We start from the raw sequence: 16,133 nt of genomic DNA on the forward strand, positions 1-16,133 counted from the left end.
ACTCAGATTGAATTCAGGCATATTTTTCAACTCAAGCATAATGGTACTGCTTGGCTTGAGGGACTGGAGTCTCTCATGAGTCATAGTTAGCACACAGAACACCAACCACAAAAAGTACCACCACGCAGTATCATCTCTGATCACCTCCTGCTCTCTATTCAGCAGCATAAAGGCAAACCATATGCTATGGTTCTTCTGTGCTGCCTTCTATCAGGATGTTTTAACTCCAAACATATCAGGACTCTCATTCACACAAGCAACAGCATCCTTTGTCTCCTAACTTGTGTTGTAGTCCCATAGCAGCTCCATACATAGGGAGATATTCTAGGCAAGGAAAACACACAGGGGATTTAGTTTTATTTCAACAGCTCTGCTTGAAATGCCAGCCCCACTGAAGATGGCAGTAACAACCCACATCAATATTTCACAACTATAGCATTTTTATAATACTACCTAGTGTTCATAATGCATTTGATACACTCTGATTGAAAATAAATCACACTTTCTCAGAAATTATTGGTATATGCAAACCAAACAGTCAATGCAAAGTATGAATAGGTGCAAAGGCGACCGTGCGAGAAAATGAGAAGGTAAAGAATCAAACCCAGCCTTACATAGCATTTTCTGAAATGAATAGATTTGTGCTCTTGGGTCTGTACAAGAACCTCTCATCTGTTTTAATAAACAAGACATTTTTGTCCAGCTTACCTTCATATAGCCAGTCAGCAATTCCATTAAAAATAATTCCTTCTTTTCCTGAAGATGTCAGGCGCAATGAGCTACTCTTTACATCAGGCTGATAGTAGATGTTGTTTTCAAAAATATAAATCTGGATGAGGTAAAAGGGATGGAGAGAAAAAAAAGAACATTTTGGTAGATATAAATGAATGTTCAGCAATGAATACACAGTTTCCTCGGGCTTAGAAAAGTCTACAAAATAATTCAAACTGAGTTTTCACCAACACTGGCTTCATATTTTCTTTTGCCATCAATTTGGACAAACTAATCAAACTTTTAATCCTTATGCCAAGCTAAATTCTTCCTTTGAAATTGTTTTTCCAGTTGAAATGTTTCCATTTGCTTTATGAAATATTATTACATTCTGCAGAATCATACAGAAGACAAGTTTTTTATCAGTTGAATAGATAAAGAAATTTTCTATTAATTCCACTCTGTCTAATAATATCATCTGTTTTTCTAGCTGTGAAATTAGACACACTTCTGCAACTACATATAGAGCAGCACACGCACCAGAAATGTAAGTTCCAGCTTTATATCATGGTGTGATAACATATTGGAGAAGCAAAATAAATAGCAGGCTGCTGTTAACTTTTCTCAGCTTGCTGACACTTTCTGACTCTGACACACAAATATTTTACCTCAAGTGTGATACATAAATGCCCTTTTCTTTCCAAGCCTAGGCCACTCCTGAAAGTAAGAGACTAGACAGACTGTCCTTTCCTCTTTTACTGCCACTTCTCAGCCTTGCGTGTGCTTGCCTTTTCTTGTTCACTTTGCAGCAAAGAATTTCAGGTTCACTCATGTTGTGAGACTGAGGTCCAGTCTCCAGGGTTCAAGACAAAGTGCAATAAAAGAAAGGTAAAGAGAACAAAAAAAAAGGGGAGGGGAGAGGAGGGGGAGAGAAGGGAAAAACAAACATTGGAAGGGGATGATGATGGCAAAAAGGGCGGAAGACAGATACAGTGATGATAAGGAGGGTTATGACATGGAAGCCATCACAACATGGAAATAGCCACAACAGGCTATGTATTTGCCTTTCTCTTACCAGTGAGGAGACCTTCAAGCACTTCACTGCTTTGATGCGTGCTGTCCTGAACTTCCCTATCTTTCCCAGTTCAGGTTAATGAGAAACAAACATCCAAGATACTAACAGCTCAAAAGCTGTAGATGGGTATAGAAAGCAGAACTACAACTACTAGCATTTCCTGTAATAATGCTCTTCTTCTTTTATCTGTATTCCTTCATTCCTCATCTTCCTAAGTTTCAATGCCCATGACTAGACTGGCATTTCAGCTAACACTTCAGAGTTGTAGACTTCTTCTTTATTTTTTTTCTTAAATTATAAAGGCCACCTATGTGCTTGCACATCTTATCACTGAAATCAGACTAGTTATGCACCATCTTGATCCACATCAGGAAAATGCAGCTAATGGCATCAGAAAAGCAACGCATGTTTTCATTACATGATTTCATCAATGTACACTGACATTAGGAGTCTCAGAAACTGTTAGCATGAAGTAAATACATTTCCACCAAAGACCATTTTAAAAGGCTAGTCATATATCATTCCCTCATGCTTTTATGATAAATGACTTATGGGAAAATACTAAGCAGAGAGCTAAGTTTTATTACCACTATTACTGCTGTTCTCTTTGCTTCTAAATTACCATCTGAAATAGATTTCCCTATGAGTCCCCAAACTGGCGTTTCTTGATTTTTAGCAGTAGCCACTTCATGCTTTCTGCTGTAGGAAGCAATAAAGCTGAAGGGTTTTTTCATACCATAAGCAATGCAATGATTTTAACCATTACTGGGAATCAAGGCTGACTTAGAATGAAGCTCTTTACTGTCAGAAATTCAAAACTTGGCAAGGAGTTCAAAACTGAAGCGAAAATAACTGATCCAGTTTCAATAGTATGAAAGGCACAGGCCGGTAATAACATTTATAGCTTTACAAATTATAGTAAATAAAACTTAGAAGCTATGGGAAGCTGCTGTATGATGCTGCATTAACATCAGAAGAAAAAAAGGATTAGAGAGTGTCAGACTGAAATAATACCAACAAACACTTTTTGTCAATGTGTATTTCCACAATAAAAAAGGTAAGGTTTTTTTTCCCTAAGGTAAAACAAACAAATGCAAGTAATAATAAGACATGCTTAATTGCTTAACCAAGAAAAAATATTTTAGGCCTGCACTTACTAATTAAGTGAATTTAAAATATTCCTATTACACTAAATTATGTAAGTAACACACTAGTGGCTCAGTAAGCAGCAATTTCTTACAGTTGACAATCTCTTACATAAACAACTACTTCCAGATTACCAGAAAAGCCTGCTTGATCAAATTATTCTATTTTATTTAACCTTATTCCATTAAACAAGCTCAATCTAATTAATTTTTGAAGATCAGAAGCATCGTTTTTGCCTTTGTCACCCGTTTTCAAGCCATTTGTATTTTTAATGGGGAAGATAAGCATAGCGTCTATTGCCTGTAGTGAAAAAAATTCACTTAAGGCCATCACCGCCAAACTAGAGGATTAAGAACTACTTATTTCATGACTGAACCATGAAAAGGTCTTTAATCCTGTTATTACTAGTTAGCAGGTATTGCTAATTCCATCTGACACATTTCAGATAAGTAAATATCTCACCCTTGTGCCACCAATTGCCAGCTTCTTCAGCTTTATCCCCCATTCATTGTGTAAATCTTTGTCTCCATCCCCAAACGGTTCCTTGAACATCCCCGCAATCCCCTTAGTCTCCTCTTGTCATCTAAAGTTTCCCTTCTCTCCTCATGACCTGTGATATGTATTCTTTCAACAGCTACCCCAAAGAATAATTTTTTTCTCCAACATAGGAATTAGCACATTTTTAATTTCCTGAAAAACTTCCAAGGTCACCTGGCAGCTCTCTCCGTAGCAAGGGTCAAGCTTATTGCTTACCTGAATTTAACATTAAAAATGATGAATTTATGTTGCTTTGCAAAACGCTTATGCAATACAACATCCACGTTCCTCCACATAACTAAACAGCTGGTAAATGCACATCAGCGATTTAGGGTTGGTGCACTGGCAACTACTGCTCTGCACCACCTGCAGCATTCCAAAAGATCAATATCCTCATGTTTGAGCTTGCAGAAGCATCTTAAGGAGATCCACCATTCTGGTCAGTCATTGAATCTCACCTGTAATTTTGAGTATTTGTTCTATTTCAGGAGGTGCCACTTTCCGCTTGAAGCCCACAAACTGCTGTTTGTAACGACAGGAATGGCTTCGTGCACACCTCCTACAACGATGCTGCCTAAACCCCACATTCTGAACATGCAAAGTGCTCATCTATAATTATTTGATTCATTCATGTCTTGGAAATAAAGATTTTGGAGCTAAGACATCGATTTCTGCAGCAAAACAGGCAGCAGAGTTGGAGTGACAACGTTATTGTGAACAGGTCCATGAAGCTCTTTGCTTTGTTTCCTGTAAATCCAAGCTGTGGATTCAACTAAGCACATATACATAGAATACATAGAATAAACCAGGTTGGAAGAGACCTTCAAGATCATCGCGTCCAACCCATCAACCAATCCAACACCGCCCAAGCAACTAACCCACAGCATGTGTAGTTACAAAGCCCAGACTCCTATCTGGCATTAGTACCAGAGCAATGCAGCCAAGAAAGACATTTTCCAAAGTCATAGTCACTGTATGACTTCTTCCCAATATAGTATTTACATGGTATAAATGTACCTCATACACAACTCTAAACATACTGAAATGTTAATAGATGATTGCTTTAAATTAATTTTAATTCACAAGAGAGTCAATAGATCTTGCTCATTTATGATTATAAATTATTATGATTATTGTCTGCACGTACAACACTGACCAGCAGCTAAGCACCTTGGTTTCATGGCCCTCTAAAATATCCATGACTAGAAGAAGCATGTGTACAGCAACTATGGTTTTACCAGAGAGCAGTGAAGTTGGCTTTTTCTCCCTGGTTAGTCTCAGCTCTCACTGGCTTGCTGTGGCCATGACACCACTCCGTGCTCTTCCTGCTGCAACAGGTGGTATCAAATGTGAAGTGACTTCAGCAGGAAGATGGATACCAGTTTTTATATGGATTATTACAAGTCCATCAACCAAGAAATAAAAATATTCCTCAGCTGAAACATGCAAAAAAAAAAATCTATATTACGCTCCAGAAGCAGAGGAGGTCTTTAAATATAATGGTTGATCTCTATCCCTGCTGCAAAACAGCCAAGTTACTTTTCTTTGGTTCATACATTTTTAGCTTCCTTGCTCTATTTAAACATCATCACCAGAGGTTTCTGTTGAAAACAGTATCTGCAGAAAACTCCTTACAGCTCTACTTTATGCTGCACTAAAATATATGGCCAAGCTTTTATATCAAAGCCACAAAGACTAGATGGAAATTTTTATATTTTAGGTGGCAGCTGTGGCTGCTGCTCAGCTGCAGCACAGCAATACAGAGAAACTGAATTTATGAGCAACAATTTGGTCTTCAAAATTGAGTGAAAGAGAGCAAGTGGTTGGGAGAGAGCTCAGAATACTTCTCTTTTTACAACAGAGACTTTTAAAGCTCTTAAGTACTGCAAGGCAGATAGCAAATCACAACACCCAGAGAAGAATTATTGATGAAAACAAAACAAATTATTCTTGGAGCAGAATCTTGCCTTCAGTAAGTCAGGTAAGTCAGTATGCAAACTTGTGCCCAAAGGTTTCCAGGGTGGGGACTTTACAGTAATTCATCACTTTGTGTATTGTGTTGTGGGCAACATCACATAAACTAAATATGTTCCCTGCTAGTCTATCTCTATTCAGGTAATTCAGAACAAGGATTTCTTAGTACACACTTCAGTCTAATTAATACATCATGAGTACTAAAATGTTGAGTGTAACTAGTGAATCTTCCAAAACTGCTAAAAGAGGAGTCTCTCACTGTGTATCAGACAGGTAGTCTCATGAATACACCAGTGGATTTGTGCCCAAAATGCTTTTGCAGCTTCCAGGCATGCTGATAAGAAAATAAATTGAAAAAGGCACAAACTGGAACCAGGCAATGCTATCTTATATGAAAATTATTACTACAGTTTCACACCCCCACCCCCCCCAAACACCTTCTCTTCACCATCTATTTCCCAAGTATTTTTAAAGCATTTAAAATTATTTTTTAGCTAAGGTCCTTAGCTAATAATGCTGTAAATAGGGATAAAACCCAAAATCTATGGGCCTTCAAAATGATTTGACTTTTTGTTTTCTTAGATGCTTTGCACAGTTAATCGCATCCAGCCTGAGAGCAAATGAAGGGAAAAGCACAGCATTTCTTTATTTTATGAAGTATTTTCCAATTAATGGAAAACATCTGTAAGACTGTTTTGGATTAGTGAGAGATTAATTATTGATAATGATCACATTTATTTCAACTGACTGTGAAGAATGTGAAGCTCTGCCTGCTCTAATATTCTGCCTATTGCACTAATCCTTCTCCTTCTTCCACATCTGTCAGCCTTGAAACTGTTTTTTTCTGTGTCTTTCATAAATCTTCTTCTAAATTAATTTCTTCCGAAGCCACTTATTGTTTGCAACATGTTTCACAATTACATAACTTTATTTCAGGCTGAGGTCTTAAGCAGAGCACCCAGTCCAAGCAGTTAGTTCCAGATGGCAGGCAGCTGTGAAAACATAGAGACATCTAATCCCACAGCTGAACAGCAAACCCAGTGCCAATAGCTGGAGAGGCCCCCTGTGTATCTTTAATCATTTCAAACACCACAGGCAAAGAAAAGCTGCTAAATTACAGAAAAGTATTCCACTTTTTCCCTTTAGGTGCTCCATTGTAGCCTTCTGCTTGGGCATATCAACACTCAATCACTCCTCTGATTGCAAAGCAGCGTATTGGCAACAGTTCAAACTTTTTACCCATCATCTGGGCAGCAGTAGTAGTTTGCCTGGAGCTGTGTGGAGGTCACCATGCAATGCTGTGAGTATGTGTGAAGCAGGGCTTTGAGCTCTCTACCAAAGCAGGGTCAGCTTCTTTACCAGAGGCTGCCAGCAGCTGGTTAGTCTGGGCATTTGAGACAGAACCATGATCAAGTGTTTGCATATGTCCTAGAAATTCATCCAGACACCAAAGTTTAGACTTGTACTTAAATCCAGAAGCCCAGTATTATTCAGAGCTGCAGCCCTGGCTGATAAAGCCTTTCTCCTTCAATGGAACCAGTCATCAGCCTCACATGCATGGAGAACCTATGAAACTGAAGCAAATTTCTCTCAACCCTGATGCTAAGGAGGTAGACTTAATCTAACACTAGTCCTTTCTCTAACTTGGTCACAGACAAACTTATTTTTATATGGATATGGTAAGGTACCTTACTATTCATCAAGTACTTCAAATTTCATCATCTCCCAGTCTGTATTGATATCATAGAATCACTATGGTTGGAAAAGACCTCAAAGATCATCAAGTCAAACCTCTCACCCAAGACCTCATGACTAAACCATGGCACCAAGTGTCACGTCCAATCTCCTCTTGAACATCTCCAGGGATATCAATGACTGCTGCCCTGACTGAGGTGCAGGACCTTGCACTTTGACTTACTTAACCTCATGAGATTCTCCTCCAGCCTGTCCAAGTCCCTCTGGATGGCATCCCATCCTTCAGTCTAATCAACAGCACCACTCAGCTTGGTACCATCTACGAACTTGCTGAGGGTGCACTCAATCTCACTGTCTATATCATTGATGAAGATATTGAACAGCACTGGTCCCTGTACAGAACCTTGAGGAACACCACTCTACACCTGTCTCCATCTGGACATCGAGCCACTGAAGACTAATCATATAGGTATTCTGTATTGCCACTGTTGTTCCTCCGTATAAAAGGGAAACACCTCATGTATAGAGACAACATTAGTCACTCATGACATCCTCTGCCCAGGATGAAGGTATGTTTCCCCACTCTGTACCGCAACCATAAACTCATTGGCCTGTGCCACTTAGAATAGAATAGAATTAACCAGGTTGGAAGACACCTTTGAGATCGTGGAGTCTAACCTATCACCCAGCACCATCTAATCAACTAAACCATGGCACCAAGTGCCCCATCCAGTCTCCTCCTAAACACCTCCAGTGATGGTGATTCCACCACCTTCCTGAGCAGCCCATTCCAATGGCCAATCACTCTGTCTATGATGAACTTCTTCCTAACACCCAGCTTAAACCTCCCCTGGTGCAGCTTGAGACTGGGTCCTCTTGTTCTGGTGCTGGTTGCCTGGGAGAAGAGACCAACCCCCACGTGGCTACAACCTCCCTTCAGGTAGTTGTAGAGAGCAATAAGGTCTGCCCTGAGGCTCCTCCTCTCCAGGCTAAGCAACCTCAGCTCCCTCAGCCTCTCCTCATAGGGCTTGTGCTCCAAGCCCCTTACCAGCCTTGCCTCCCTTCTCTGGACACATTCCAGCAAGTCAACATTTTTCCTGAACTGAGGGGCCCAGAACTGGACACTGAGGCATAGTGTGGCTACAGTTCAAAAGCCACGAGAAGGTAAAGCCAACCTATAAGGCACAAATTTGCAGATCTGCAGTCCCAATATTTCCACATCACCTGATGTGAAATGATAGCAAAAGTCACTAATAACTAACAAGACCAGTAGTAAGTAATAAGTAATAAGTAGTAGTAATAATAATAATAATAATAATAAGTAGTAATAATAATAATAGTAATAGTAATAAATAGTAAGTAATAAGTAGTAAGTAGTAAGTAATAAGTAGTTAGTTCAGCCTTTTAAATTGTCTTGACATTTATTACAGGGAAAACTTGGGCACCTATCCCATAATGCTGAATATATCAAGGTCCTGTTTTCCTAACGTGATGAGTGAATCTTTCTAATTAATCCTCCAGAGTTTGAGCACAGCAGATTTGTTTGACTTCCTGATTCACATCACCAGCACAAATACAGTTTGCCATCAATAATAACAGAAATGGATAAAGCAAACTGCAAGTAACAGTGAGCTTTGCGGCCATGACTTACCCTTCCGTAAGTTTTTACAGCTGCTAGAATTAACTTTCCAGGTTTTTAAGAAAAATAAAATTCCCCAGGATTCAGCATCTTATCTTGGAGGAAAGAAATGGTGGAGTATGACTAATGGCATACACGATTCATTAAGGCAAATATCTAGTTCAAAGAAGGTGCCAATCACACTCTACAACTACTTAGCAGGTGCAGGTGGAAAAGAAACAAAGGCAGCATCTGCATCAATTCAACTTTAGTGAAAAAAAATATCCCTGCAACAAGCACTGGTCTCTTCCTGTACAGGTGCCTTACTTGTGAAACTAGGAAGTCATCAGATCCTTCAAAAGTCTCTCTGACCAACAAATATAAATAACCTTTCCAACCTGGAACAACCTCAGCAAAGTGACAGTCTTCCTTATCTTTTACACCGGGAGTATGAACTCAGACAAAAGTAAGGAATTTCTGATTTTGCCTAGAAGGAGACCTTTAGGCATACAGTAAATGCTTCTGTTGCAGAACTCTGACAGTTGCTAATGATAGTGATAAAGATGTTGACCTGAAGCATCTTCAGGCAGACCACTAATGGCTATATTCCCGTGGGACCGTGGCAAGGACACACAGTTCACCACTCTCTACACTAGCACAGGTTATCTTCAGAGCCCAGTGTTCTCTGTAACAGACCACTCAACTGGACTCTTTGCTCTGTTCAGGGGGATAAGTATCTTTACTGATGCAGAAACAAGTGTTTCTCCTGTGCATCCACACAGATAGTCTGGCTAACCAGCTGACTCCACCATCATCATGGCTGATAGACCTTATGCAGAGATGTAGCTATTAGACTTCTTCATCTCCTAAGCATATGGCTAAATTCCATCCCTCCTTCTTGTGAGACTGCCAGCTAATTAGTTGGATAATTAATTCTTCAAAAGCTTCAAGATGTTTTTTCCATCTGGGCTTGCCTCTTACCATTAGTTCTGAGTCCTGTCTTACCATACATTAACCAAGGCCAAATCCAACTGCCCTTAGTTGGATCAGTCACTGGAATTTCCAGATAGAATATGTTTTCTTGCTAACTAGTGTTAATACAAATAATATCAGGTATTCATTAAACAGAAGAAAGTAAAAGAAAGAATACTTTCTCAGTCACTCAGCAAATTTTGTACTTTCCCAGTTTCAGGTACAATAACAAGTTGGCACAGCACTATCACAGTGTTGTAGTTTGAGTTGGGTGCCCCCCTGGTTCATTCACTTCCTGTGTCCAGAAGTCCAGCCCAGAGGGATGGACACAGGAAATTGTGTATTTCCTACCATAATTCTTTGCACCACTATAAGATCCAGTGCGGAGTCTGGCACTTCCTCTTTCCTTCCCTCTCCGAGACTTGGTAACTGGGGGAGAGATCTCCCGGCCATGGGCCTGATTGGGCCCAAGGCCACAGGGGGATGGGCAGTCTCAGGCCTGGCCAGCTGAGACTAGCCCAGCAGAGGGAGGGGGAAGAAGGAGCCCTGGGGGTTTTGGATGCACCCTCAGGTGGGGATGGGATCTTTCTTTGTCACTGCGCTTTGGGTTTTCTGTAACATTCACTGCTTTCTATTTAAACTTTCATCACTTTTGCAATCCGTTTGCCTGAGTCGTTATTTCTGCCTGTGGTGGGGAGGGGATCTGCCCCAACCCATTACACACAGTATCACAGTATAACTAAGGTTGGAAGAGACCCCAAGGATCATCAAGTCCAGCCTGTCCCAACCAACCTCACGACTAGACCATGGCACCAAGTGCCACGTCCAATCTCCTCTTGAACACCTCCAGGGACGGCGACTCCACCACCTCCCTGGGCAGCACATTCCAATGACGAACGACTCGCTTGGTGAAGAACTTCCTCCTCACCTCGAGTCTAAACCTCCCCTGGCACAGCTTGAGACTGTGTCCCCTATTTTGCAGTTCATACCGGAAAGAGAAAGAATATCCCACAACAGATGCAATAGCTATATTTTTCCTAGTCATGAGTTCATGCTGGAGCATGTGGTGGAACAAAACACAGCAATGGAGGAATCATAGAACATAACCACAGTGTAATAGTATAGATATTTTATAGATGGTAGACTTGCCTCGTGCAATGCTTTCAGGAACAGATGTAAGCAGGCAAAGATGTTTATTACATTATACAGCAGTTCTGACTATATTTAGACTATATATAGTCTATCAGAAGGCACATGTGTCACCTCTCAATTGGTCATTTTCTACTGGCATACATGTAATTAAGACATACAATAGGTCAAAATAACCAAGCAATATTTTAATACATCCAACCAAATTCTGCCCAATTTCTCTCCTTCAGTTACAATGCGTTTACATTACCCTCAGAGTCAAAGACAAAACGTAGCCCTCTCTAAATCGAGGAAGGGCAAATCTTCTCTATAGTCTTCTAAAGCTATCCAAAACCAACCCTCTTCCCACATCACAGAATCATGGAACTAATTAGGTTGGAAAAGACCCTCAGGACCATGGAGTCTAATCATTAAACCTAGCACTGCCAAGACCACCACTAAACCATGTCCCTAAGAATGAGAATAACTTGTGTGCTGCCATAACCGCAGCTAAAGGAATACAATATATAAGTACAGTTTAAATAGCCTTCATATAGCCAGTTCAACTAGCAGTTAAACCCCAGAGTCAAACGTACTAGCACAGAGCCCTAACACATAAATGTTATGAGAAAAAAATTAGTTTGAAGATAAATAGATTGATCAAAACTTGCTTGGTGGTGATTATACATCATAGGTACATACATTTATTTATTTATTTATTTATTTGGTAAGAAATGGTGCAAATCAGCCAAAGAGTTTGTCAATGTATTACCATTACACTAAACATCTGTCTGGCTATCTTCTCTATTGATATCCAGCATCCTCCAAAACTTTGCAAGACAATATTTTCTAACAGAGCCACTGATTATGTTAATGATAGTCACATGCATTGCCTGTTCTCTTCTACAAGTCCAAACTGATCAAATATTTTCTTGTTCATCTATGATTTCACTTATTATACTCCTGGGATTTACTGACTGTAATTGATTTTGCCAGACCATTATTATACACACTGCTACAGAAGATGAGTACACTCTTCTGCCCTTTCCCCCCTGCCAAAATCTCAGTTAACTGAAGCACTGAAGTTCTTCCCAGTGAAGAACAAGGTGTTCTGCCTGTCAGTGCAGCACTGTAACTGCTATTTTCATTTTTCCTCTCACAGAACTGCTCATTTTAGGAACAAAAACACTTTCCAACATCATCCAGAAGAACTGAGCACACAGTGTGCAGAGCAAGACATTGCTGAATACAACTAGGAACATGGAGATGTGGTGCTGAGGGACATAATTTCAGGGTGGGTTAACAGCTAGACTTGATGATGACTTGAAGGTGACAGAACACTGGAACAGGCTGCCCAGGGGTGTTGTGGAGTCTCCCTCTCTGGAGATACTCAAAACCCACCTGAATGCATTCCTGTGTGATCTGGCACAGGTGATCCTGCTCTGGCAAGGGGGGTGGACTTGATGATCAGAGATAGTTGTTAGCTGTTGGAATGGGCTGCCCAGGGAGGTGGTGGAATCACCATCCCTGGAGGTGTTCAAGAGGGAATTGGACATGGCACTTGGTGCCATGGTTTAGTAGTCATGAGGTCTTGGGTGACTGGTTGGACTTGATGGTCTATGAAGTCTTTTCCAATCTTATTGATTCTATGATCTTTCGAGGTCTCTTCCAGCCCCTAACATTCTGTAATTCTGTGAAACAGTTGCTTATTATACCCAGTCAGAAGCTCCATGATTGCAATCCAAACTTCATGATTCATATCAAAGCTCCTCTATGGCCAAAATGGCCCATGCTGCAGTGAGCCACAGAAATCCTTCAGGTCTCTATTTGGTTGCAGGAAAGAAGTGGCTATTCCTATATCCTGTGACAAAACAGGGTTGTGATACCGTTTGGTACATTTCTTCCCACAGCTTGAGATTCAACAACCATGTTCAACATAATCACTGAACAAAAGTACTGGCAACTGGGCTACTCAAATTGCTCCTGGGCTCCATGCAGGGTAAGGATGATGCATAGAGCACCCATTTTCCTGTGACAATGCACTATACATGGGTGGTTCCAAGTTAGATGTCGATTTACTGTGCCATACGTGTAGATGTGAGATCTGTTGTAGACAAAACCCACGTGGACAGACCAGATTTCTAGAGGGTACTTTGCACATGTGAGAAAAGTAGCATGAGTTTCTACCATTCCTGCCCATGGTAATAAGCTGTTGAAGAAGCTCCATTGTAATGAACTGGGTAACTCACACATTGAGAGGCAAGTAGAATACAAAGTGGCAAGCTACTACCCAAACTAGATGAATTTCACTGGTGCAAAGTGCTTATTCTGCTGATGTCTTTCTTCCAGGTCCTGCAGTGATCTTCAGAATCAAAGAGCATCACTATAGCTTGGATGACATAAAACACAGGAAACTGGCATATAAAGCTTCTAGAAACATGACTTTTGGATGGTTAGGTATTCATTAGTGACTTTAGTGACTTTATTTTTTTCCCCCCTCTACATCTTACAAATTGTCTATTCAGATCACATGTGTTAGGAGATGATGGAAAGTTGATGGAAAGTTTATAGAATTGTATTGCAAAGCAGCTTTATGTTATATCCTTTTCCTCTACATTACATCTGTAGCCTGTTTAGATTGTGAGCTCCCAAGGACAGGAACTGCAGGCTAAAATGCAATACAGCTGCTTTGCAAGTCTCCAGTAGTGCAGAATGGCTTTTGTGTTTCTGCAGATTTTCTTCTTTTGCAAGTCAGTCTACAGTGGTATAAAATGTTCAGAGCTGTTCAGCTCTAACTTGTGCCAGTTCTTACCCCATAGTTCCATGTGCACCACAGACAACTAAATTATGCAGTTACTGGACACAACATGTAGAATGGAATGGAATGGAATTGAATGGAATAGAATAGACCAGACCAGAACAGGTTGGAAGAGACCTTCAAAATCATCGTGCCCAACCCATCATCCAACACCACCTAATCAACTAAACCATGCAACCAAGCATCCTATCAAGTCTCCTCCTAAACACCTCCAATGACGGCGACTCCACCACCTCCCCAGGCAGCACATTCCAATGGGCACTCTCTCAAAGATGTATCATCAGCCAGCTAAGCAAACTATGGCAGCAGACAAAAATCCACCCTCATTTGACCTCTGTTTCAAAATCACCAGACACATTGCAAATGACTCAGAAAACAACAGATAATAACAAAATGATTGTAATTGTAAGCACTAATAACTATATTCATTCTTAAAGACATCAATTTTCCAACTGTTGTGACTGACCTTCACAGGAATTTTCTCAGAGGAAGTTTTCAAACATTTGGATTAAGTTGCAATTAAGAAAGACAGGAAGTAGCTGTTGATCAGCATGGAGACCTCAAAACACATACATCCCAGTGTCACATACCACCTTTTTACTTTGTCAGTTATGATATGTTAATTTTACTTTTGCACTTATCAAGCTGCCAAACATAGCATGATCAGGACACTCAAGCACCACTTCTCTGCCATCTAGATTAATGCTACTGCACCGTAGTAATGTGTTAGAAGAGTCATTTCTGAACTGCAAACAATCTACAAGCCTATTACATTTAATTGCTATTTAGATAGTTTATAAATCTACTGTAAACAACAGCAAGGCTACACTCATAATACAACTATAGATTTGTTACTAATGTCATGAACTAAACCAGGCCATGAACTCACAGAGTATCAGCAACTTGATGATAACTGTGTTTATGTCCTTGATTTCCAATTAGAGTGAGCAAGAATTGCCCTCTTTTGTGTAGACACACATTAATTGTGTTGTCTTTCCAATGATATTGGATCATGATGTTCACTCAAACCACATCCTGCCTAATCCCACAACAGCTTAACTCATGAGTGGAAACATTGTGCTCCATATAACATAAACAAAATAATATATAAAATATGACCTATAACCTACACAAAAAGCTATTTAATAAATCTTTGTGACTACACAGAAGATTACAGTAAAACTGCCTTGCCCCCAGGCTGATAGCCTGGAGCTAATGCTTTGCCTGTGGAGCTGCCTGAAGAACTATGCTGGTTGCAGCACTGTGCAAACTGTCTTAAAGGAATTGGACTGCTCAGGTCTTTAGTCACTGTCTGTGAGGTGTATGACAGGCTTATCTCTGAACAGGAACTCACACTTCTTGTTCCTCACATTTACTGATAGCTTCTGACTAATGAACCAGTGTGGAAAAGCATGGACAGAAATGCCACTCTTGCATGCCTGAGTTGTCCCTACAGTCTTATAATAAAATCATAACTTGCCCTTACCATAAAATCATAGAATGGTCCAAGCCGGCAGGAACCTCCAAAGGTCATCTAGCCTGACCTCCCCACAGTCAGCAGGGACATCCTAACTAGACCAGGTTGCCCAGGACCTCATCAAGCTTTACCTGGAATATCTCCAGGGAAGAAACCTCAAGCACTTCCCTAGGCAACCTGTTCCAGCGTTCCATCACCCTCATAGAATACATACATAGAATAGAATACATACATAGAATAAACCAGGTTGCAAGAGACCTTCAAGATCATTGCGTCCAACCCATCAACCAATCCAACACCACCTAAACAACTAACCCATGGCACCAAGCACCCCATCAAGTCTTCTCCTGAAAACCTCCAATGATGGCGACTCCACCACCTCCCCAGGCAGCCCATTCCAATGGGCAATCACTCTCTCTGTATAGAACTTTTTCCTAACATCTAGCCTGAACCTCCCCTGGCACAGCCTGAGACTGTGTCCTCTTGTCCTGGTACTGGCTGCCTGGGAGAAGAGACCAATATCCAATAGTGAAGAACTTCTTCCTGATACCCAACCTAAATCTGCCCTTCTCTAGTTTGAAGCCTTCCCTTGTAAACAGTCCCTCTGCAGCCTTCTTGAAGGCCCCCTTCAGGCACTGGAAGGCTGATATTAGGTCTCCCCTGAGCCTCCTCTTCTCCAGGCTGAACAACCCCAGCTCCCTCAGCCTGTCCTGATAGCAGACCTGCTCCAACCCCCAATCATTTTCATGGCCCTCTCCTGGACCCTCTCCATCAGGTCCATGTCCTTCCTATACTGAGGGCTCCAGACCTGTACACAGTACTCCAGGTGAGGTCTCACCAGAGCAGAGTAAAGTGGCAGAATCACCTCTTTGGATCTGCTGGCATTGCATTGTTTGATGCAGCCCAGGATGTGGTACCTGCCATAAACAGTGACATATAGATGTACAGTGTTCTGCAATAATATCTGTATGATCAGCACTAA

At 40.8% G+C, this 16,133-nt stretch overlaps 1 protein-coding gene across 2 annotated transcripts in view; it reads right to left on the minus strand.

Annotated features, from left to right (window-relative positions):
- DPP10 (dipeptidyl peptidase like 10) overlaps positions 1 to 16,133 on the minus strand; it is a 592,658-nt gene that overhangs the window by 58,746 nt on the left and 517,779 nt on the right. For both annotated transcript variants that reach the window (XM_054176832.1, XM_054176823.1), the window contains exon 8: positions 709 to 829. In XM_054176832.1, coding sequence (XP_054032807.1) covers positions 709 to 829 — 121 coding nt within the window. The remainder of the gene's footprint in view (positions 1 to 708; positions 830 to 16,133) is intronic.

The sequence above is a fragment of the Dryobates pubescens genome, chromosome 2 (genome assembly GCF_014839835.1).
Source record: "Dryobates pubescens isolate bDryPub1 chromosome 2, bDryPub1.pri, whole genome shotgun sequence".
NCBI classification, from domain to species: Eukaryota; Metazoa; Chordata; class Aves; order Piciformes; family Picidae; genus Dryobates; species Dryobates pubescens.